This window comes from Solanum stenotomum, chromosome 9, assembly GCF_019186545.1.
Source record: "Solanum stenotomum isolate F172 chromosome 9, ASM1918654v1, whole genome shotgun sequence".
NCBI classification, from domain to species: domain Eukaryota; kingdom Viridiplantae; phylum Streptophyta; class Magnoliopsida; order Solanales; family Solanaceae; genus Solanum; species Solanum stenotomum.
In genome coordinates this window covers 26,678,102-26,704,041 of record NC_064290.1, presented here as the reverse complement: position 1 = coordinate 26,704,041, position 25,940 = coordinate 26,678,102, and the positions used below count along the sequence as shown (strand labels likewise).

The 25,940-nt window shown below is 32.9% G+C and overlaps 3 protein-coding genes, 2 non-coding genes and 1 pseudogene across 6 annotated transcripts in view; 3 read left to right on the top strand and 3 right to left on the bottom strand.

Moving 5' to 3' along the window:
- The window catches only part of LOC125877408 (uncharacterized), a 6,194-nt gene extending 4,100 nt beyond the window's left edge, over positions 1-2,094 (top strand). The window contains exon 3 of the mRNA XM_049558708.1: positions 1,987-2,094. Coding sequence (XP_049414665.1) covers positions 1,987-2,094 — 108 coding nt within the window. The remainder of the gene's footprint in view (positions 1-1,986) is intronic.
- A 7,694-nt stretch (positions 2,095-9,788) lies between these two features.
- TRNAT-UGU (transfer RNA threonine (anticodon UGU)) lies at positions 9,789-9,861 on the bottom strand. The gene has a single exon. It is a non-coding gene; the product is annotated as a tRNA-Thr (tRNA).
- A 1,674-nt stretch (positions 9,862-11,535) lies between these two features.
- On the top strand, positions 11,536-11,608 carry TRNAF-GAA (transfer RNA phenylalanine (anticodon GAA)). Its single transcript has one exon. It is a non-coding gene; the product is annotated as a tRNA-Phe (tRNA).
- A 1,219-nt stretch (positions 11,609-12,827) lies between these two features.
- LOC125877407 (NAD(P)H-quinone oxidoreductase subunit K, chloroplastic-like) lies at positions 12,828-13,328 on the bottom strand (the record flags this gene model as incomplete). Its single annotated transcript, XM_049558707.1, has 1 exon — positions 12,828-13,328. A coding segment is annotated over one exon (501 nt), but the record flags the coding sequence as incomplete, so codon positions are not given.
- Position 13,329: 1 nt separating this feature from the next.
- LOC125877406 (ATP synthase subunit beta, chloroplastic-like) lies at positions 13,330-15,499 on the bottom strand (annotated as a pseudogene). Its single transcript, XR_007447596.1, has one exon. The product of XR_007447596.1 is annotated as an ATP synthase subunit beta, chloroplastic-like (transcript).
- A 4,551-nt stretch (positions 15,500-20,050) lies between these two features.
- Positions 20,051-21,702, top strand: LOC125876731 (1-aminocyclopropane-1-carboxylate synthase 7-like). Its single transcript, XM_049557968.1, has 3 exons — positions 20,051-20,293; positions 20,392-20,675; positions 20,838-21,702. The coding sequence occupies exons 1-3, from the start codon at positions 20,117-20,119 to the stop codon at positions 21,700-21,702; spliced, it is 1,326 nt and encodes a 441-aa protein (XP_049413925.1). The 5' UTR covers positions 20,051-20,116.
- Positions 21,703-25,940: the final 4,238 nt, after the last annotated feature.

The window sequence follows — 25,940 nt, the reverse complement described above, 5'->3', positions numbered from 1 at the left end:
TATTATTATTATTATTATTATTATTATTATTCTAATTATTATTCTAATTATTATTATTATTATTATTATTTTTATTATCATTATTATTATTATTATTATTCTAATTATTATTATTATTATTATTATTATTCTAATTATTATTATTATTCTAATTATTATTATTATTATTATTATTATTATTATTATTATTAAAACACACAATTTAGTATATCTTCTATATTTTTATGATAAGAAACAATATGCACATACTAATACTATACATTTTAAACTATAAATGGAAGGGTTTCCTCATATTTTTAAACTACAACTTTTTATGTTTTCTATTCTTCTCTTCTTAAAACCTCATGTTTGCTTTACAAATGTTGACAATCTCAAAGTTCAGTGAAATTAGAACACTCCATAACATGAATGTTAAATTAATCTAATACTCCAACTAAAACATCCAATTTAGTATATCTTCTATATTTGATATCAATATTAATTTATATTATATTATATTAAAAGTAAGAACACCTACAAAACAATAATACAAAAGTAATGCACTATGGGGAAGGGAGTAGAAAGTTTATTTAAGAGGTGTAACTAAGAGATTTTAAGAATGACTATTTTTTTATTTAGCAATATTCATATTATTTTTAAAAATAGTGTGGTACATGGTTTGATTTTCACGTGCAACGCACGTGCGTCAAAACTAGTAAATATAATGTCATAAAATTATAAAACATTTGACCAAAAGATAATCTATCAAGCCTAAATTCAAAAAAGAAAACTTTAAGAGATAATCGAACAATACTCCTAAACAAATGAAATTGAATATATAACATAAGTTCTAAATTCAAAACAAAAAATTTAACATAATACTCTTATGTCAAATTTTTAACATAACATACATAAATATATATGATTTAAAAGAAAAGGAAATTACGTAATTCTATGACTTTATTCAACAATGAATTCTACTTTAATTTATAAATTAGATCATATGAATAAAATGATACTAAGGATTATTTTTAGATAATATGAAAAATTTCATGCAATCACATGAAATAAATGTTGAGAATGAGAAAGAAAAGATATATAAATAATATAAAAAAAATTAGAAAACATTAGAATAATAAAAATTAAAAATAATTTAAAATGAATAAATTAAAAAGTAATCAGCTTATAATTACATCATGTAATTATCAATAATTCGCAGCCTCCCCATGTGAATTGGAGAGTGTAATTACCCCATGTCAATTATACCCAACCTGGTAATTACATGGTCAACCAAACAGGATAAACAATAGAATTACTCTGAATTTCTCCAAATCCAATTATTAGAATGACTTTCCAAACAAGCCCTTAAAGAGTTGAATGTCAATGGTTACTCAACTCAAAATTAATATATTGATTATCAAAATCACTCAATTTTCTTTTATCTTTGGGAAGTCTTTTAATTTTGCCTAATCGATTTTATGGTCATCCAACCTTATTTAGCTAAATTTTAAAATCCAAAGTTATTTTAGTCGGCAATACAATTTTTGATATTTATTTAATGACATGATAGCTAAATTTTAACGAAAAAAATGTGTAAAAATGAAAATCAATATTTAGATGTAAATCCTACCTAATTCTTGACCCAAACCCCTAAATTGAATTGACGATATAAGAGGCACCCTTATATTTAATGATTTTCAACTTAAGAATATAATAGTTATATGAATATGTTATTAAGGGCATTTCTAGTATTTAAAATGCTAGAGATTTGTAGAATCATCATATTCTTTTGTTAAAGTCGCATACGCTTCTCCCTATTCCTTGGATCCATCAGACCACCCAGGTTTGGTTTTTGTTACCAATCCTCTTAGTGAAAATGGAGAAAACTATTTCACTTGGAGATGAAATTTTTTTAATGCACTTCACTCTAAAAACAAGGCTGGATTTGTTAATGGAACCATTGAGAGACTGAAAGAGAACTCTCAGGACTTATAGTCATGGATACAGTTCAATGCCATTGTACTTTCATCACTTACAAATGCAATTGCCAAGGAATTGCAGGGTAGCGCCGCACACGTTAAAACTGCTAGAGAAATTTGGGTAGATCTGGAATAATGATTTACCCAAGGAATGGCACCAAGATTTTATGAATTGACGCGTGCCATCGTTCTCTTGCAACAAGAGAGAGCTTCTATTTTATCCTATTACGGTAAACTTAAGTTTGTTTGGGGTGAGTTGCAAGGTGTCATGCCAGCTCCGTCTTGCACAAGTGGTTGTATTTGCGGTGCAGCAAAGAAAATGCAATCCATGAGGGAGGAGGAAAATGTTTTCGATTTTCTAATGGGACTTGACGACACATATTCAACTGTACGTTCTCAAATACTAAGTGTCGACTCATTGCCAAACTTAGGAATAGTCTATGCTATCACGACACAAGAAGAAAAGGAAAGATCTATTGCTGCAAATCGCATATCCACAATTGAAGCAACTGCCTTGCTGACAAGAGAGGGTGAATAACGACAAAGAAAAGTTGAGGATGGGGTTCGACATCAATATCCACCTTGCATACACTGTGGGAGCACTAATCACACAAAAGATTACTGCTACAGAGTGATTGGGTATCGTCCAGATTGGTGTAAACCTGGTAAGAAAAACAACAAGCAGACCAATAATGATCAGATGCAGTTTCGTGATCAAATGCAGTTTCGTGGGCATCAGAAAAATCAAAAGGAACCAAACGCACTCACAGGTACGGCCCTTGCTGCAACTATTGAAGAGGCTATGTCACCAATTTCAGGTTTGACACATGCTCAACATCAACAACTATTATTATTGTTAGGCAACAATGGAACATTTACAGGTAACTCATCTGCGGGTATGACAACCCCTAATTTTTCATGTAAGACAAAAGAGGAGTGGATAATTGATACGGGTGCTACAAATCATATAACTCATGATATAAATTCTCTATCAAATAGGATAGTTCATACAACTTTACCACCAGTGCAAATCCCCAATGGTGATATGGTGAAAGTTCATGCCTTGGGACAAGTGACAATTGGAAAAAGATTAATCCTTGAGAAAGTTTTTGGAGTTTTTGATTTTTTTCTTTAATTTATTGCCAGTTAACAAATTGACAAATGACTTACAATGTGCAGAAACCTTTTATCCGGACTCTTTTATGATTCAGGACTTACCTTCGAGGATGCTGATTGGAGTGGGTAGAGAGCGAAATGGTCTTTATTACTTGGAGCCGATGAAAGGGGGGCAAGCATTGATGGTGAAGAAGTCTGTTAGTGCAAGTTTATGGCAGCGGCGATTGGGAACTTACCAATGAATCGTATTTCTCTAATTCCTAGTTTATCTATTAGCTTTGATGAAAAGAAGACTATATTTTGTGATGCTTGTTGTAAGGCAAAACAAACACGACTATCTTTTCCTGCTAGTATGAATAAGACAAAACATGTTCTTTGATTTAATACATTGTGACATTTGGGGACCATACAAGACGCAATCTCTTTCTGGGTCTCATTATTTTCTTACCATAGTTGATCATTTCAATCGAGCTGCATGGTTTTTTCTCATGAAGAATAAATCATAAACTAAAGATTGTCTGTTGCAATTTTTTAATTGGGTAAACACGCAATTTAACTTGCGAGTCAAAATCCTACGAACAGACAATGGGCTAGAGTTTAAGCATGAGGATTTATTGTCACATTATTTTGATTATGGCATGGAGCGTCAAGGTAGTTGTACAGATACTGCACAACAAAATGGAGTAGTCGAGAGAAAACATAGACATCTATTGGAAGTGGCTCGTGCATTGTGATTTCAAGCGCACCTGCCTATTAAGTTTTGGGGAGAATGTGTCCTTACTGCAACATATTTAATTAACCGAATCTCTCTTTCTAGTCGTCAAAATACAGCCCCATATGAGACACTACTTGGTAAAGTTTCCACATATGATTATTTGAGAAATTTTGGATGTCTTTTCTATGGACATCTGAATAGAAAGCCTCGAGATAAATTTTCTTCACGAGCAAAACCTGACATTTTTTTTAATATCCCAAAGGTCAAAAAGGATATAGATTTATGATCTCGAAGATAAAAGAATTTATATTTCACGTGATGTACAATTTTTTGAAGACATTTATCCTTTTGAAGGATCTCAAGAAGCAAAAGTGATGTTGTGTATTGACTTAAGTCAACCTATTACATTTCATGAGCCATATGGACAAGAAACAAATTACATAAGACATTGTGACACAAGTGAGAATTGTATTGTCATTGAGAATTCAGAAGTTCTATCCACAAGCATTTCTCCCCTACCAGTAACTTCACCAAGCCCTTATGCATCTTCTTCTCATGATTTTTCGGCTATTAATTCATCTACTGCATCTAATATGTCTCAATCACAACCATATCACAACCACATCATAGTATTACACATCATATGTCTCAACATCAATGTCTGTATCAATCATACCCTACCCATGCTCTTCTATCCCCTCAATATCAGTTATCACATATCTTATTCAATAAATTCAAGTCACATATAACACATTTAGCTCGTTTTATTCCCCATCTTTCATTTACAACAATTTCAATCAACAAATAAAACCCATCCTCAATCCCCATTACTCCCCAACACAATTAGGAAAGTAGTCATGCGTAGTCTAAGAGTTTTACAAAGTTTGGAAGCCACTTGCCTTAAAACGAACTCCAAAAGTTACTTGACTTGAGCCTTTCCTTTCCGAGTATAATCCGGATCACGATAATCTATTCAAACAATTATTCACAATCACAATTCGAGTCCAATGACACCAAAATCAAGAAATTTAGGGAAAAAGGGCAAAACGGTCCAAAAGTCTCATACCGGAAAACGATACCCAAATCTGGAAATTTTTGATGTAAAATGATCCTTAAAGTATTTGGAAGCTAATGGTGAAAACCAATTTGAAAACGGAGTTGAAATCAATTCACAAACTCAATTTGAAGGAAAATCCACGTTCTTGAAGAAGCTTAAAATATTCGGATCCGAAACCCCGACTCGAAAATGAAATATCTCTTGAAAAACATCTTACCCATGCTTAGATAAGTTCAAATATGAAATTTCATCAAAAACGGAGTTAAGATCGACCTTGAAATTCTCAATTTATCAAACTTTAACTTTACCGGGAAAGTCCAAATTGTACGCGGTTAATATGATGAAAATAATCGATGAATCAATAATTTTATGTTAAAATCAGTTTACCCATAACATAAGGATCGTAAATATACCTTTTTCATCAAAAAGGGAGTCCAAATCGATAAAACCCCAATTTTTCCCAAGAGATTTACGGATAGGAAAAAAAACCAGATAAAGAAATTATGAGAAAATGTCGAATTGAAGATTGAATACTAACCCTCATATTAATTCAAGAAGAAACCCGTAAGAATCACTCCATTCCGATCTCTAGAACTCCCGATATGCTCAAAATACCAAATGAACACAGTCTGAGATTTTTATAACAGTACATGGCTGTTATGCACCAGAAAAACAGCAGTTAATCTTTCACTAAAAAGGCCGTAATTTCCTCATACGATAGTGAAATGACCCGATTCTTTTTTGTAAATGTCTTAAATAATGATACGGACCTGCTCGTTCAATCGGAGCTCAATTTCATGCTCGTTTGCCCAGTCAAATATCATTTCTACTCGGTAAACAATTATTTCTTATTTGCGATAAAAGTCCAATCTCGGGTTAGCGAAAATGCACCAAAATTTGCAGATAAGTCCTATAATTCATGCTCAAAATTTCAGAACCTTCGGAATAATTTTTCGACCTTTAAAACTAATAATGAACCCTTTAGTTGCCACAATTTGCTGAAATAGTGTCAAAGCATCCAAGAAGCTTAAAAGCTCACCCAAAACTCATTTGGCACTTCCCGAACACAAACCAAATATGCTACTAGCTTGAAAATGACATTTCGGACTCAATGAAATCGTCGGAATTTGAATTCGAGGTCTCCTTGACCCGGTATCCGATAAGGCGTCAAGAAACTAACTTTAGGCTCAAAAACTCGAAACGCACTCGGGGCCTCTAAAAATTCAACCAAGACTCATTCTAGACTTAGAATCACCCCCTGAATCCAACGGTGCCCTCGGAATTCCATTTCGAGCACCGGAACCTCGTTTGTTGACCAAAGTCAACTCTTGATCAAAATTTCACAATTTTTGCAACTTAGGACCTCAAATCTTCGTTTTAACTCCAAATTTGACTCCGTAAATCCTCATTGACCCGTTTCGACAATCTAAAATTGCTGGAATCGACGGAAATCCGATTCGAGTCTCGAAACTCCAAATGACTCAAAATAACACTTTTAACCAAACGTTAACTCTTAAAAACTCAACTTTCCCAAAACTCAACTTTTCATCAATTTTCCTCCAAACCAACTTCGAAAATACAACAATTAGGACTCGGGGCAACTATCGGGAGGGGTAAAACGGTCATTTTATGAAAATTTCCAAAATGACCTTCAGGGTCATTACATAATAGCATTGATTCTACTGTCCTTGCACTTGGTAAACGCTCACGACAAGTCTCGCGTAAGTTGTCAGGGTATGATTATGTTTTGCCCCCTTCTCTTGCTCAGTTAAATGATCAGCCGCTCTCTCCCACTCCATCAGCCAACTCAACGGTACATCCTCTATCTCACTCTATTTCATATTCTAAACTATCATCCAGTCACAATGCATTTTTGGCGGGCATCTCATCTGTTGATGAGCCAAAATCCTTTACTCAAGCAGTTAAGCACACACATTAGAAAGAATTTATGGCAAATGAAATATCAACGTTGGAAGCCAACCATACTTGGACTTTACAAATTTTACCTCTAGGTAAACGGGCCATAGATTCAAAAATGGGTCTATAAAGTCAAGTACAAACCTGATGGAAGTATCGAACGCTACAAGGCGCGCTTGGTAGCTAAATGATACACTCAGATTGAAGGGGTTGATTTTTATGAAACATTTGCACCTATTACAAAACTTGTCAATGTTCGTTGTCTGTTAGCGGTTGTTGCGGTTCGAAATTGGAAACTTCATCAATTGGACGTTAACAATGCTTTTCTACATGGAGACTTGCATGAAGAAGTTTACATGAAGATTCCACAAGGCTATGCCAAACAGGGGGAGAAAAGAATCTGACGATTACAAAAATCGTTGTATGGTCTTCGTCAAGCATCTCAAAATTGGTATAATAAATTCACTACTTTTTTACTTTCTCTTGGTTACCGACAATCAAATGAAGACTATTCCTTGTTTACATTGTCCCACCCTGGAGGTTCCTTTGTAGCCGTTCTTATATATGTGGATGATCTCATCATCACGGGAAATGATTCTGATTCCATATCCAAGTTGAAAGAGCATTTAGATGCAAAATTTTATATCAAGGATCTTGGAAAACTCTAATATTTTCTTGGCAGTGCAGTGGCAAGGTCACCGACAGGCATTTTACTAAGTCAACGTAAGTCTGTACTTGATATTTTGGCAGAGAGTAAACTTACAGGTTGTAAGTTTTCTAGTTTCCCCATGGAGCAACAACATAAGCTTTGTCTTGATTTTGAAGAAATTTGTCATGATCCAGGACAAAATCGTCGTCTTGTCGGACGCTTGCTTTACCTCACCATCACTCGTCCAGATATTAGCTACGTCATGTACTTAGCCAATTTATGCATGCGCTAAGGCAACCTCATCTGGAAGCTGCTTAATTATAGAGTCTTACACTATCTCAAAAGAAATCCAAGTCAAGGGATTCTATTACCTTCAAATAATTCACTATCTATAAAGGCTTATTGTGATGCGGATTGGGCAGGGTGTCCGATGACACGTCGATCAACTACAGGATACATTGTGTTTCTCAGTAAATCACCTATTTCTTGGAGATCTAAGAAACAAACGGTGGTGTCTCGTTCCTCTTCTAAAGCTGAATATAGAGCTATGGCCACTAATACTAGTGCGATTTTTGGTTGCTTCGGCTTCTACAAGATCTTCAAGTAAAACATACAACGCCCGTTTCTCTCTTTTGTGATAACCAAACTGCTATCCATATCGCCACCAATCCTGCTTTTCATGACGTACCAAGCACATATAGATAGATTGTCACTTCATTCGACAATATGTACAATCAAAGATAATTATGACTCATCATATATCTTCACAGAACCAATTGGCTGATATACTCAAAAAGGCTCTTGGTCATGACCAGTTTCATAAGTTGTTGGGCAAGTTAGGCATTTCCACAATTCATGCTCCAACTTAAGGGGGGGTATTGGAAGATCTTATGTGATTGCGATCTTATGTGATTGCGCAATCAGATGATATGTTTCCTTAGATATATAAATTAGAATATTTGTAATTAAATATAAATAAGGGTGTACATGACCGGGTTGGTTTGGATTTTTCAAATATCAAACCAAATCATTTGTGTAAAAATTTTTAATTTATAAACCAAACCAAACTAATAAAATTTAGATTTTTTTTGGTTTTTCAACCTCGGGTTGGTTCGAGTTTTCCAAATACCAAACCAAACCATTGTGTCAATTTTTTATTAAATTTATAAATTAAACCAAACTAATAAACCTCGGATTTTTTCAGATTTTTGGATTTTTTTGATAAAGTTTGCATACAAACATATAATTAACTTCTGCTCCAAATATTTCTTTAGTCCAACCAAATTACAATTATCTAAGGTGTTTTTTAAGAAAATAACACAAAATATGAGATGAGTACTGATGACACTAAAAAATTCAATAAAAAATAATAAGAAATCATCATATAAAATAAATATTGCAAAGTCATAATGAAAATGATCATAATTTAAAAGTACTAAATCATGCTAAAATAAGTTTAACTATTATTAGTTACATTACTAAATATTTAAGGAAAATTAAAATTAGATTATGTATTTTAATTGTCTAAACCAATGTAAAACTAAAGAACAAATATTTAATATTATTGTCATTCTTAGTGTTGAATTGATTTTCTTTTTGCATTAGTATTAATTTGATTTTGATTTAAGTTTTATTATAATTATCAACATCTATGAACTATAATCTTTATTGGACCATTCCGAATTCAAAGTTTTAAACTTGAAAAAATATATTAAAAGATAAAAACTATGAAATAGTATAAGAAATATTTTAAAATTATATCAAAGTAAATATTTTTATGTATAAAATAAAATTTTAAAATTACATATATAATGTCAGATTGGTTTGGTCTCGGGTTGGTTTTTTTTAGTTAAAACCAAACCAATCCAAATATAGTCGGATATTTTTTCCAATACCAAACCAAGTCAAACCAAACCACTAGTCAGGTTTTTTTTTCGGTTTGACTTGGTTTGCGGTTTGATTCGGTTTTCGGTTCGGATTTATACACCCTTAAATGTAAAGATTTGTTTCCTTAGTTATAGAGCTGGTACAAATTGTATATAACATTGAGATGTATTATCAATAATGGCATTCAATCGGGTAATCTTATTTTACAGGTCTCGAGGTGACTGTTGAATAAGGTCAGATTCAGAAGTTTGGTTATGATTCAAGATTGAGACCCATTTTGGGGCAAGGGTCGAGTTTGAAATCGGGTCCTAGGTAGGGGTTTAATAGTTGATTTTTGGATCTGGGACAAGTTAGGGTTTCATTTGGGGTCGAAAGTTGGGTCCCGGCTTCATATAATATTTTCCTTATGTTTGTGCGCAATTTCAATACTCTTTGATTTCAAAGGAACATTATCAATCATCTAAAAAATGAAAAAAAAAAAAAGGGAAAAGCCGGCTATCGAAATCGAACCGATGACCATCGCATTACAAATGCGATGCTCTAACCTCTGAGCTAAGCGGGCCCACATCACATAAATCTTATATGCATAGTAATTGACTAAACTACTGAAATTGGAATCTTAGTTATTAACTAGTCAATATTCTATTGAATATTCTAGAGCATAAAGATTAATATAGCGATCTAGAATTTCGATTTATTACAATTCTAATACTAATATTATTAAATAGTGATTGTAAATATTGTTAATATTCTTTGATTTTCAATTCGAATTGAATGGTAAATATTCTTTTTCATTTTTTTTTTTGGCATTTGAAATACTTTTTATTACAGTTCTATATTATATATATATCTCTCATTCTATATTTATTTCAAATTCTAATTGTTTAATGGAATGGTTAGTTATAACTAATGAGACATTCCTCCGCTTTCACGGGAAAGTGAAGATAAAAAAACAATAATCGATCGTTCAAGTATTCCAAATTGAATGGCAAAATGACAGGAAGCGAGACATATAGATCGGGTATATATCCATCTATATTGAATTGCGGATTCCGAAATGATAAAATCATTTTTGATTGGACAAAAAAAGGGTCTCTTATAGAAGATAGTTAAGAAAATCAAAGAGGAGAAAATGCGTTTTCGAGATAGGAATCGGTATCTAATGAATTCAATGGTTCCAATATAAATGAAAGAAAAATAAAAAGGAATGAAATCACAACGAGATCCTAATCTCAAAACAAAAAGAAAGGGGGATATGGCGAAATTGGTAGACGCTACGGACTTAATTGGATTGAGCCTTGGTATGGAAACTTACTAAGTGATCACTTTCAAATTCAGAGAAACCCTGGAATTAACAAAAATGGGCAATCCTGAGCCAAATCTTGTTTTCTGAAAACAAACAAAGGTTCAGAAAAAAAAGGATAGGTGCAGAGACTCAATGGAAGCTATTCTAACAAATGGAGTTAAATGCGTTGGTAGAGGACTCTTTACATCGAAACTTCAGAAAGAAAAAGAATGAAGTGAAGAATAAACGTATATACATACGTATTGAATACTATATCAAGTGATTAATGATGACCCGAATCCGTAGTTTTTCTATAAAAAATTGAAGAATTAGTGTAAATCCATTCTACATTGAAGAAAGAATCGAATATTCATTGATCAAATCATTCACTCCATAGTCTGATAGATCTTTTGAAGAACTGATTAATCGGATGAGAATAAAGATAGAGTCCCGTTCTACATGTCAATACCGGCAACAATGAAATTTATAGTAAAAGGAAAATTCGTCGACTTTAAAAATCGTGAGGGTTCAAGTCCCTCTATCTCTAAAAAGACTATTTAACTCCCCAACTATTTAGCCGACCCCCTTTCCTTAGCGGTTCCAAATTCCTTAGCTTTCTCATTCACTCTATTCTTTTAGAAATGGATTTTTTCTAAGCATAAATGGCTTTCTCTTATCATAATTTGATATCTATGATACACATAGAAATGAACATCTTTGAGCAAGGAATCCCTAGTTGCATGATTCCTGATCAATACAATATCATTACTCATACTGAAACTTACAAAGTCATCTTTTTGAAGATCGAAGAAATTCCCCGGCTTTGATAAAAAAATTTAATCGACTCTTGTCCTTTTAATTGACATAGACCCCAATTATCTGATAAAATGAGGATACTACGGAAAGGACTGTAAATCCTCATGTTAGCGGTTCCAATCGAGATTGGGAATAGCCGGGATAGCTCAGTTGGTAGAGCAGAGGACTGAAAATCCTCGTGTCACCAGTTCAAATCTGGTTCTTGGCACATGATTAATTTGTATGGGTCTCTCTTCCCTTGAATTAATTTCTAATTAATTGATATGACCTATTCGAAGCTGCCACCGGTATGCGAATGATGCATATTTTTTTATAGTCTAGATTAGAATAATAGCTTTATCCAGTTTGGCGAGATATACCCTATCTAGAACATAGATGGGTAGAGTTTCTTAGATAAAGTATCTAAAAGAATTGGATTCTATCTCCTCTTTTTTTCTCCTCTTGTTCAAACGAATTTGAATACGTAATACATATTAAAGTCGAATCCGAATCTAGGGGGGTTGAAATAGACAAAATTCAGCTCAGATCCAAAGAAATAGAATCCGATATTATCTCATTTCTTTGTCTTTTCTTTCATATTCGATTTCTTTATTCTAGATTTCTCCATTCCTTCCTATATGCCTTTCTAGAACCCGTCTAAGTAATGTGCGCAGTACATAGTTCATGATGCAGAACTCATTTGGTTCATCCTATTGGTGTGACCCATCTGAAAGAAGTATCTTCCAAATAAATGTGAGAATTCCAATGAATCCCTAATTGTCTTTTGTTGTTAGGCTTAATCTATAACAAAACGTGCAATCCTTGAATATCTGAAATTGTCTAAGTGGAAATAGCTTTCTTATCATTCAATGAGCATCTTGTATTTCATAAAAATTGGGGGCAATATAATCCTTACGTAAGGGCCATCCTATCCAACTTTCAGGCATTAAGATACGTTTCAAGCATGGATGATTATCGTAAGAGATTCCTAACATATCATATGATTCTCGTTCTTGAAAATCCACGCTTTCCCAAACCCAAAAAACAGACGAAATTCTAGGATTCCTCCTGGAGGCAAATACTTTTATGCATAGCTCTTCTGGTTGATCTACACCATCCTCTATTCTCGTAAGATGATACACACTAGCTAACAGCCCGCCAGGCGCTACATCATTGGCACATTGAGAGCTTAGATAGTTGCACCCATATACATAAAAAATGACAGCAATGGAATGTCAATCCTCGGGCTTTATTTGTAAAGTCTCTATTCCTTGGTAATCAAAGCCCAAAGATCTATGAATTAGCCCATGCTTGACTAGCCAAGCAGACAAACGACCTTGCATTTTTTTTATCTCTCCCACATTTTTATTTGTATAAGTATTTCACATTTACGATGAAATTTATGAAAATTAACCCACCACCTCTTATTCTGGACAAAGGAATCCTGTCTAATTCACTAATTCAGCGGAAGATACTGAATTTTTGTATTTGAAAAAGATTTTTGCAGGGATCTCTGAAGTAGATGGTGGTTGATAAAGAACTCTTTGATCATAATTTCCCGTATGAATACTGCGTCGAACATGAAACTTGTGGTTGGTAGTAAAACACTGATTCGCTCGTTGAGACCTAATTCGATCTTCATAGAGTTCTTGAGATATTTTCTTACGAAGTTTTGTTATAGCATCGATAATCGCTTCCGGTTTAGGTGGACAACCTGGCAAATATACATCTACAGGAATTAGCTTATCGACTCCCCGAACAGTACTATAAGAATCGGTACTGAACATCCCGCCTGTAATTGTACAAGCTCCCATAACAATAACAGATTTTGGTTTGGGTATTTGCTCATATAATCTCACTAAAGAGGGGGCCATTTTCATTGTTACTGTTCCGGCTGTTAAAATTAGATCCGATTGTCTAGGACTCGATCTTGGTACGTTGTAACGGTTCCTGAAGCTCTTTGTAACGTTGTAAACTTTGCTTAACTCTTTGGGCAGTTTCGTAATGTTCCTCACCAACGATTCAAGGTTGAAGCATGGTTGACGTTGAATCTAAAGGATCTGCTGCTGGATAAATACGTTTGGCAGCCAATCCTCTTGATAGTACGGTAGTAGCATCTAAATGTGTAGATGTCGTAGCAAGAGCAGGGTCGGTCAAATCGTCTGCGGGTACATAAACTGCTTGAATAGAGGTTATGGACCTGTCTTTGGTAGAAGTAATTCTTTCTTGTAAAGAACCCATTTCGATACTTAGGGTCGGTTGATAACCCACAGCGGAAGGCATTCTACCCAATAAGGTTGATACTTCAGATCCTGCTTGGACGAAACGGAAAATATTGTCAATAAATAGAAGTACGTCTTGCTCATTAACATCTCGAAAATATTCCGCCATAGTTAGGGCAGTCAAACCAACTCTCATACGAGCTCCCGACGGTTCATTCATCTGACGGTAAACTAGGGCCACTTTTGATTCTACAATATTTTCTTTATTAATCACTCCAGATTCTTTCATTTCCATGTAAAGATCATTTCCTTCCCCAATACGTTCACCCACTCCGCCAAATACGGATACGCCCCCGTGAGCTTTAGCAATATTGTTAATCAATTCCATAATGAGTACTGTTTTACCCACTCCAGCTCCCCCGAATAGTCCGATTTTTCCTCCACGGCGATAGGGGGCTAAAAGATCTACTACTTTAATTCCTGTTTCAAAAATAGATAATTTTGTATCCAATTGTATAAAGGCGGGCGCAGATCTATGAATAGGAGATGTTGTACTAGTATCTACAGGCCCTAAATTATTAACAGGCTCTCCGAGCATGTTAAAAATTCGTCCTAGAGTCGCTCCCCCGACTGGAACACTTATAGGAGCTCCTGTGTCAATCACTGTCATTCCTCACGTTAGACCGTCTATAGCACTCATAGCTACAGCCCTAACTCAATTATTTCCTAATAATTATTATACCTCACAAGCCACATTAATTGGTTGACCAACACTATCTTGACCTTGAACTACTAGAGCGTTATAAATATTTGGCATCTTGCCCTGGGGAAAGGCTACATCTAGTACCGGACCGATGATTTGGACGACACGCCCTGAGTTTTTTTTTCAAGTGTGGAAACCCCAGAACCAGAAGTAGTAGGATTGATTCTCATAATAATAAAATAAATATGTCGAAATGTTTTTTCAAAAATTATCGAATTCAAAATAAATGTCCGCTAGCACGTCGATCGGTTAATTCAAAAAAATCGGAATTAGCACTCGATTTCGTTGGCACCATGCAATTGAACCAATCCAATTGTTTACTTATTCAATGAGACTGAGTTAGTTTGGAAGCTCACCCAACCTATTTTCATTTAAAAATCTCAAGTGGATGAATCAGAATCTTGAGAAATTCTTTCATTTGTCTATCATTATAGACAAGCCCATCCATATTATCGATTCTATCGAATTTGAACCTGAATTTTATTTTCTATTTCTATTACGATTCATTATTTGTATCTAATGGGCTCCTCTTCTTATTTATTTTTTATTTAAATTTCAGCATATCGATTTATGCCTAGCCTATTCTTTTCTTTGCGTTTTTCTTTCTTTTTTATACCTTTCATAGATTCATAGAGGAATTCCATATATTTTCACATCTAGGATTTACATATACAACATATACCACTGTCAAGGGGGAAGTTCTTATTATTTAGGTTAGCTAGGTATTTCCATTTCAAAAAAAAAAAAGGTAAAAACTAAAAATTGGGTTGCGCTATATATATGAAAGAGTATACAATAATGATTTATTTGGCAAATCAAATACCATGGTCTAATAATCAACCATTCTGATTAATTGATAATATTAGTATTAGTTGGAAATTTTGTGAAAGATTCCTGTGAAAAGTTTCATTAACACAGAATTCATGTCGAGTAGACCTTGTTGTTGTGAGAATTCTTAATTCATGAGTTGTAGGGAGGGATTTATGTCACCACAAACAGAGACTAAAGCAAGTGTTGGATTCAAAGCTGGTGTTAAAGAGTACAAATTGACTTATTATACTCCTGAGTACCAAACCAAGGATACTGATATATTGGCAGCATTCCGAGTAACTCCTCAACCTGGAGTTCCACCTGAATAAGCTCATTTTGCTGAGACTGATTGAAATCATGTCCGGGTAAGTTAGTTCTTAGTTGACAGTAACAACAACTATAATACTATATATCCACTTTTGCTCATTAAACATTGATCACTCTTTGATGTATAGGTTTACCGAACACACTAAAAAACAATTCTATTTTTCTGATTCTTGATAATCATCTTCTTGCACTATTATATTGCAGGAAGTACTCACTAATTGAGATGGCTATACTTTAATAAAATATCTATATCCCTAATTAATTATGTTAGCTAATGATGAGATCGAGCTATATATATCTCTTTTTGTACACTATTATAAGTAAAATAACAAATATAGACGGCTCTCTTTCTTAAGCACTACTTTATTAATACTAATTATAGGCACTAATATGGTTTAGTTGGGGTTTAATTAAGCATGAGATCTATGGAGGGGTCATTTCTTTCTAAACTTTAATTTTGCACCTTAAAGTGCACTTGCAAGTGTTAAATACTAGGAGTGCCCATGCTTCATGACTCATTCCCCTAATTAAAAAAGTATACAAAATATCAGGACTAAAAATTAAACGTAGTATTCCCTTTTGTTTTCTTAAATATATGCAGCTCCACTGTTACATAACACTGCTTGGAAAGAGACTAAACTATACTCCTTTAGTTCACTTTTACTTGTAACGATTTCACTTGTCACATTTGTTAAAAAAATAATTATTGATATAGATATTTTATCATACTATATACCCTTATTAAATAATGTTTAGTGTTATTTCTTGAATTTTTTTAAAAAAATAATATCAAATACCAACGATAAAATATAAATAGTAAAAATAAAAATCTATTTTAACAATGTGGAAAATAAAAATGAACCGCAAAACTATTAAGTATCCAAATAATCATCATTGTTCATTCTATCCTCACACTGTGTAGTGTACCATGCAGTACTACTAGCTAGTCGCACATGGATCTTCAGTCCCACTTGAATAAAATATATATGCACTTCTCCATGTCATTAGTTTATGTTCTCTTTAATTTTCTTCCTTTGGTTTCTTATATTATTTTATAATAAAATTCATGCTAATGAATTTCAAATACATGTAAAAACATACATTCCTCAGCTTCAAATACAATGCAAATCGGAACGGGGTTACCTTTGCTTATACATTTTATTGATGTCATCATGATAATAGGAATTAAGTATAAAAGGGTAAAAGTAATTTTTGTGAAATATTAAATATTTTCTCCATTACATATTAGATGAGCATTTTTTTTATTTTACATGGTAATTAAAAAATCATTAATAATTAAATTAACTTTATTATTTTTTTCCTTTGTTCATATCGATGCAAATAAAATAAGTTAAGAAAAAATATACATTAAATATATATATGAATACTTAGTATTGGAAATTGTTTATATTCGAAAGGTCATACTCTCTCTGTCCAACAATACTTGTCCACTATTGTCTTTGCACATTTCTTAAAAAACTATATATAGAAGAGTAATTTTACTATATCACCTTTTGAATATAATAGATACAATATCTTGAAAAATGTTATAGAGAAATGACTATAATTAATGATAAGGGTAAATTAGGAACTAAGTATAAAATTATCCATTGATTTCATAAAGTGGACAAGTATCATTGGACATCTCAAAATAGTATAGTGAACAACTATTATTGGATGTGTGGAGTATTAATTGTAAGGGTAAAATGAGAAAAAAAATTAATTAATTCTATTTTGATTTATTAAGTGATCCAGTAATATGAAAGTCCCACATTGGGGGTAAAGCGTTCCCTAACAAAGGCGACTCCGTACCCAAGAGGAGTCGAACCCGAGACCTCTTGGTTGAGGATGAATGAGTATTTACTACTCCACCATAACCCTTGTTGGTGTTGTCCACCTTACTAAATCAAGATAACATTAATTATTTTTTAAAGTGTTCATATTTATTTGTAAAATTGCCAAGATGTTTTTAAGGCCAGAACTAATAAAATTAACTTCTTATTTATGATTTCTTAAGTACAATACAAAATGAAAAGTGGTCAACTCATATGAGACATGAGATGGTGGGGGTATTTTAGTAAGATATGTGACGGAGGGAATAATAATTTGGATACTCTCACTCTAAGGGAAAAGATTAATTAACCATTTAAACCTTAATGATAACTAATCATTGGATCATGAATCCATGATTATCAGAATTGTTAAAAGTTTGAAGTGAAGTTATAAATTAATTGTTCTGCTGCTTCGAGATTTGATATGATCAGTGAAGCCGTAAAGGTAGTGGGGCCAGAATATCTTCTCGCAGTTTCTGGTTTAGTTTTAGTATATGCAAATCAGAATCTTAACTAATGATCCTCAAATTAACTGCTCTTAGATCTCTTAAACACTTCCCTATTTTTTTCTATGAGCCAAATTATGACAGCATATATATATGAGTTAAAATCCTGAACAAAAACTATTTTTTTCCTTTATACCATAGATAGGTGTATTAACCGTTTGAACTTCTTAACTTATTTTATAGGTCTACGTACTGACTATATAAAGTATTTCAACCTCCCTTTAATTAACATATGGATTTAATTTTTATAAGTTGATAGTGTATAGAAATTTGGGCTAGTTTTAAATATATACAAGAAATTTGTGTGTGTTGACTATACAATGTACTGTAGCTTGCTAAAGTCAAAGTATATACTGACTATACATTGTGATACACTCAAAGAATTGAATACAATTTAACTATATTTGAAGTATACACTAACTATATATGAAGTATATACTAAGTAATTCAATCTCGAATTCTCGATCAACTCAAAATATATCACCACTAAACAACCCTAAATTTTGAATATGAAATTCTCTCGATGTTTCAAATTTTTTTAAATATAATTCGATTAAAACAATTCGTGTTTGTGGTACGTCAAATTTCTTTTATGAAAAAGGAGGAGATGAAGAAGTAGGATGGACAGTAACAAGAGAAGAAGAAGAAGAAGCTGGTGGCAATTTTCTTTGAAATTAATATGGGTGAATGGTCATATTAAGTAAATATAAAAAATTGGGCTAAGAAAAGGTAACTAAAGTTTATGGGCTGATATTTTGTATAATATTTCCTAAAAGTTTTACAATAATAATTTATTTTGACATGCTATAACAAATTAATTAACATCTCTTTTTATTCAATTACTCAAATAATGTGTGAGTGGAGTATTTGTCAATTTTGACATCTTTCTGCATGCACAAAATCTTCGTATGAAAATTACCACAAGCCATGTATGAACAGTTATCACTATATATATCCAATTCTCTTCATCAACTACGCACGTGTTTGATAGGTGGACAAGGCAAGCATACTATTACTTTTTAAATGGCCGTGGTACTCAAGTAATACTAGTTACTTATAATAAAATTGGTATAACTCCAAAAGGCCAGGAGATAATGACTTTCATTTGTCCATAAGATATATGTTTAATTTTAAATGCATTCCTGTCGTTCGTTTTATGCAATGCCCCTGTTATATGTATATTTCAAAAGTGTATGGAGGATTTTGTTGAAAATACTTATGAATGACTTTGAATCTTTTTTTCTCGTTATGGTTCTTTTTAGAAGTGAAGAGACTATAATTTGGTCCTTAATTGGGAAAAAGTCACTTCTTAGTAAGGAAAGATATTGTCTTGGGATTCAAGGTGTCAAAAAGGGCCTATGGCGACTTCTCCTTTTCTTGAGCATCACTTCCTCAATCTTGGATAAAAATTCCTACGGTAGTATTACGGTATGCGGCGCCTGGCACGTGTCCCTTATATTAATAAGAATTGATTCTAATAACAATACTATAAAATAATATTTAAAAGATGTATTTGTGTAAAAATATAAAAATTTAAAAATAAAATTATAAATTATAAATTTCAATTGACAAATGATCAGTTATATTACTATGTTCATATATAATGTAGCCTTAGTATTTAGAGTGTGCTTTCGTGCATCAATACAAACATAATTTTTATTTTAATCAATGATAAAATTTTGTTCATTACATTTAATTTTTATCCCTAATTGTTAGTGTGTTGGTGAGTTATCATATTCCTTTTTAAGTACACTTATATCTTGAAAATTTTAAGTTAATTTTTTACAAGTCTATCGAGAGTACTGTAAAAGAAGCTGATGGAGAGGGATAATTAATAAAGTAAGTTTGCATGTTTAAAAATTGGAGGTAGTTAAGTTAAAATTTTAAGAGCCACCCAGATCAACTACCCCATTTGATTTGGGGATCTTTTGGAGATTGAGAATATACAAAAACGCTGAATAAGATGACAGAAACTAACAGTTGTCACCAGCCATTTAAACTATATTTGTAAAAGGTGAGCGTTGATCTTGCTTCATCTATATAATCAATCATTGGTTCCTTTATTTTTTTTGTGAGAAATTTATCATCTTGTTGAGGGCCCCTTTATTAAACTACTTTCTATATAAGTTGCTCTTTGCCAAAAAAAGTTCATATTCAAACACTAATTCTTTCTTCATTTTTTTCCCCACTATTCACATTTATATTATCTTCCATAGCCTCTTTCTTGATTAAGAGTACCCTAATTAGCCAAAAACAAATTAAAACAATAAGTTAATTATGGCCATAGAGATTGAGCAACGTCCAACAGTAGTTCGTCTATCAAACGTTGCAACGTCTGACACTCATGGAGAAGACTCACCTTACTTTGCTGGATGGAAAGCATATGATGAAAATCCATTTGATGAAGTTCACAACCCATCTGGAGTTATTCAAATGGGATTAGCCGAAAATCAAGTAAGTTTTCGATCATCATTATATTTGGCAATGCTAAACTTAACATTAAATATTGAACTTGAAAATCATTTCTTGTACTGTATTGTATTGTATTGTAGGTGTCATTTGATTTGCTGGAAGAGTACTTGGAAAAGAAGAAAGACGATGGCGTTGCTGAAATTTCTAGATTCAGGGAAAATGCTTTGTTCCAAGATTATCATGGACTTGTTTGTTTTAGAAAGGCAATGGCTAGCTTCATGGAACAAGTAAGAGGTGGAAGGGCAAGATTTGATCCTGATAGAGTTGTTATTACAGCTGGTGCCACTGCAGCTAATGAGTTGTTAACTTTCATTTTAGCTGATCCTGGTGATGCTTTGCTTGTTCCAACTCCTTACTATCCTGGGTAAGTACCATATATATTTTGTCTTCTAATTACATGGGGAAAGGAAATATGAGTATGAGTGGTGGTGAGATTCGATCTCAATACTTCTGCCTGCTCTGATATTCATTGAACACTTTTATTAGTTAATTATATTCTCAACAATTACTAAATATTTTTTTACAGATTTGACAGAGACTTGAGGTGGAGAACGGGTGTGAAAATCATTCCAGTCCATTGTGACAGTTCAAATAATTTCCAAGTCACTCTACAGGCCTTGGAAGAAGCCTACAAGGATGCAGAATCCAACAACATCAAAGTGAGAGGGGTTCTTATAACAAACCCCTCAAACCCTTTGGGTGCCACCGTTCAAAGATGTGTTCTTGAGGAAATTTTTGGATTCGTCGCAAGAAAAAACATCCATCTTGTATCTGATGAAATCTACTCAGGTTCAGCCTTTTGTTGCTCCGATTTTGTCAGTATTGCTGAAATACTTGAATCGAGAAACTACAAGGATTCAGAGAGGGTACACATTGTGTACAGCCTCTCTAAAGACTTGGGACTCCCGGGGTTTCGAGTTGGTACAATCTACTCATACAATGACAAAGTAGTCACAACGGCAAGAAGAATGTCAAGTTTTACATTGATTTCTTCTCAGACACAACAACTCTTGGCTTCCATGTTGTCTGATGAGAAATTCACTGAGAATTATATAAAGAAGAATCGCGAAAGGCTGAGAAGGAGATATGAAATGATGATTGAAGGGCTGAGGAGTGCTGGGATTGAGTGCTTGAGAGGGAATGCGGGATTGTTTTGCTGGATGAATTTAAGTACTTTGTTGGAAAAGCCTACAAAGGAATGTGAATTGGAAGTGTGGAACACAATATTGCATGAAGTGAAACTGAATATTTCTCCAGGTTCTTCTTGTCATTGCTCAGAGCCAGGCTGGTTCAGGGTTTGCTTTGCTAACATGAGTGAAAATACCCTAGAAATTGCACTCAAAAGAATACACCATTTCATGGAAACAAGGGGCATACTTCAAAAGTACTAATTACTCATCATCATTATTTACAAAAAAATTAATTTTTTGTTTTTTTTTTTTTTTTTTTTTTTTTTTTGTTTTTTTTTTTTTTGGTTTGGGGATTTTTTTTTCCAGTTAGGATGGCTACTGGATTATTCTTCAATTATAGCCATTCCAAGTATTGGATTTTTCCCTCGGGCCTTGTACCTCGGATTGAATGGTTCATAGTTTAAGATGAATGTTTGAATTTTTTTTTTCATATTTGTCCTTTCCTTTATTGAAGTTTTGTATTTTCTAAGGTATAAATTGCACTATTTATACAGTGATATTTATGATTTTACAAACAATAATGAAAATTATGTCTTTAAATATTTTTCTAATTAGTAGATGTGTATTGCCTCACAAATTCACTTAATATGGAATAGAGGAATAACTATATATATATACTAGTTTTGAAGCATGTGCATTGCACGTGAATATCAAACCATGCATTACATTAATAATAATGTGAATATTATTAAATTAAAAAATTATGTAAACAATTATAAAATGAATGATAAAGTATAAGTTCCTATGAATAGTGGATATAAGCTTTCTTATGATTACTATTGAAAGTTAGTCACTTTTAAAATATTTTAATTTCACATCCTCTTAAATATACGTTCTCCTCCCTCCCCCATAGTGCATTAATTTGTTATTATTGTATTGTTGGAATTCTTACTTTTAATATAATATAAATAAATATTGATGTAAAACATGAAAGATATACTAAATTGGGTATGTTTAGTTTGAGTATTATATTAATTATCATTCATGTTAGAAAGTATTTAAATTTCATTGAACTTTGAGATTGTCAACGTCTGAAAATCAAACGTGAGTTTTTAAAAATAGAAGAATAGAGAGCATTAAAAAATCGTAGTTTAAAAATGTGAAACCCCTTCATATATAGTTAACAAAGGGTAGTATGAGAATGTGAATATTGTTTCTATCATAAAAGTCACAACCACTTGAAAATACCACAAATCATCGGAAAAGTCAAAAATCTTTGGAAAAATCATAACCATTCAATATGAAATGGTGTCTTCTTTTAATATAATATAATATAACATAAATAAATAAGTAAATATATAAAATATAGATCATATACTAAATTGGATGTTCTAAGAAGAAGAACAATGAAAAACTTCAAAAAATTATAGTTTAAAAATTTGAGGAAACCCCTCTTTTTATAGCCAAGAAAGGGTAGTGCATAAAAAAATTCATATTATTTTAAAAAAAGTGTCACAACCCTTTAGAAAAGTCACAACACTTCAAAAAGGTCACAATTCATTGGAAAAGTCATAACTGTTTGGAAATGTCACAACCCTTTAGAAAAGTCACAACTCTTCGGAAAAGTCGCAACCCTATAGAAAGTCACAACCCTTCGAAAAGGTCACAACTCATCAAAAAAGTTATAACTCTTTGGAAATGTCACAACCCTTCAATGTGAAAAGGTGTCTGTTTTTAACATAATATAATATAATATAACTAAATAAAATAAATTATATTTTTACATAAGATTACTATATTTGGTGTTTTAAGTTTGTGGTATTATAATAATTTATCATTTAAGTTATATAGTTCATTCTTTTAAGCGAGTACAGAAGATAAAAAAGATAAATATAGATTTATCTAATTTAAATTTGATATGAAATTTTAACTAATAAAGAAGACTTTTAATTTAAGGATATGTATAATATATAAAAATATCTTTTAACTTTGTGGTGTCAAAGATGCACCCCAACAATTAAGAAAAAAGAACATTCATATTAAACTGAATATAATTAGAAGTACAACAACTAAATTGGAAATGGAGGAGTACCTATTAAATCTAGTTTAGACACTTCAAACAAGTTTTTGATCAAATCTTTTTTCTCCAATAGTTTGAGACTTTTCACAGCTTGAACACCAAGTTGTAGTTTGTGCAACATAAAATGATTGAACTCTTGTCAAGTAGAAGTTGTTGCAAAAATATATTTATGGTAATGAAAATGAATACATATATTTTGTTGGAGTAAATAGGCAGGAAAACTTTAAGAAGAAACAGAGAATTGTATGCTGAAGTCTTTTCTATTTTTCAGTATATGAAATCACAGAAAAGTAACTTTATATAGACTTAAAAATAACAAACTACTAAGTCACTAACTGACCACTACTTTCATTAACTAAACAATTAATTACTAACCAAAACACAACTAGAAAGTACTGCACCATGATCAACATATTTGCTAACAACTAGCCCTAGAATATAGGACACTACTAACAAACTTAATTGACCAGGTCATACTTTGAATCAGTCTTCAATATTCCCCCTTGATTCAAAGTTACAGACACCAAGCAAAGCCCTCAAATAGATAAACTTGTCTGCTGCCAACGATTTCGTCAATATATCAGCTAATTGCTTATTAGTGTTGCAATGCTTCAATACAATCTCCTCATTTGCAACCAAATCACGAATGAAATGGAAGCGAACACCAATGTGCTTCGTTCTACTATGAAAATTTGAATTCTTTGTCATGGAGATTGATGCTTTGTTGTCGCAGTATATCTCTGTTGCACTTTCTTGCTTATGTTGAAGTTCTGCTAACATACTTCTTAGCCAAATAGCTTGGCAAGCGGCCGAAGTAGCTGCAATGTACTCAGCTTCAGAGGTGGATAGGGTTGTTGTAGCTTGCTTCTTTGAGCTCCAATTTATTACTCTTGACCCAAGAGTAAAAATATATGTTGAAATGCTTCTTCTATCATCCAATGAACCAACATAGTCACTATCAGTGAACCCACATAATCTGAAGTTAGAAACTTGTGAATACCAAATCCCATAGTCCATACTTCCAGTGACATAACGCAGAACTCTTTTTGTTGCTCCAAAATGAACCTTTGAAGGTTGTTGCATAAACCTGGATATAACACCAACAGAGAATGCAATATCGGGGCGAGTATGGGTTAGATAAATTAAACCTCCAACCATGCTTTTAAAACTTCTAACATCGTCTATCTCTGCTTCATCCTTACGCTGCAGTTTTTCACCAACATTCATAGGTGTAGCAGCAGGCTTGCAATTAAGAAAACCAAACTTAGTGAGAAGGTCCTTGTTATATTTCCTTTGTGAAAGAAATATTCCATCTTCAGCTTGATGAACTTCAAGGCCAAGAAAATAATGTAATAACCCCATATCTGACATCTTAAACTCATTCATCATTTGAGACTTAAATTCATCCACCAGAGAAATAGAAGAGCTAGAATAAATGATATCATCAACATAAAGGAAAACAATGATGAAATCATTACCTTTCTTCTTTACATACAACGTGGGTTCATTCTCACTTCTTATATATCCCTTTCTCTGAAAATACCCATCGATTTTGCTATACCACGCTCGAGGGGCTTGCTTCAAATCATACAATGCCTTTTTTAGTTTGTAGACCTTTGTTTCATCACCCTTCCTTATGAAACCTTCTGGTTGTGCTACATAGACCTCTTCTTGTAGGTCTCCATTGAGAAATGTCGACTTGACATAAAATTGATAAACTAGCCATTGTGACTGTGCATCTAATGCTAGAACAAGTCTAATAGTTTCAAATCGAGAAATCGGAGAAAATGTTTCTTCAAAATCAATACCATATTGTTGCGCATATCCTTTTGCCACAAGACGAGCTCTATGCTTCTGCAGGCTTCCATCTGCTGTAAACTTTGTCTTGAATACCTATTTCAAACTAATTGCATTTTTGTCTTCTGGTAATTCCACAATCTCCCATGTGCCATTCTTTTCGATAGATTTCATTTCTTCTAACATCGCTCTCCACCACTCTTCCTTTTCAGCTGCTTTTCCATAATGTGTAGGATCTGAAATAGCAAAAGAAAATTGACAAGTTGTACACATGTCATTGGCGTACTTGGGGTTCGGCTTTTTAAGCCTTGTTGATCTTCTTAATGTAATTGGCTCATCTGAAGACTCTTCAAGAGTAGTAGATGAAGAGTTTCTGCTCCCTGAAGTTGAAGAAAATGAATTTGGAGAAGTGGTACTAGAACCGGCCGTTGTAGCTGTAGGAGTTAGCTGTTGAATTTCATCAAAAGTGATTCCAGTGGGCATAAGAATCTGCTCTTGCATCTTATCGTTGCTTCCACTCCAATTCTAGCTTGTCATTTCATCAAATACTACATCCCCTCTAATTAAAATCTTTCTACTAAGAGGGTTATACAATCTATATGCTTTAGATTGTGTGCAGTAA

Coding starts and splice junctions, on each gene's coding strand:
- LOC125876731 (XM_049557968.1), top strand. CDS start 20,117: ATGGCCATAGAGATTGAGCAACGTCCAACAGTAGTTCGTCTATCAAAC. Junction 20,294..20,391: donor TGGGATTAGCCGAAAATCAA/GTAAGTTTTCGA, acceptor ATTGTATTGTAG/GTGTCATTTGATTTGCTGGA. Junction 20,676..20,837: donor CCAACTCCTTACTATCCTGG/GTAAGTACCATA, acceptor ATTTTTTTACAG/ATTTGACAGAGACTTGAGGT.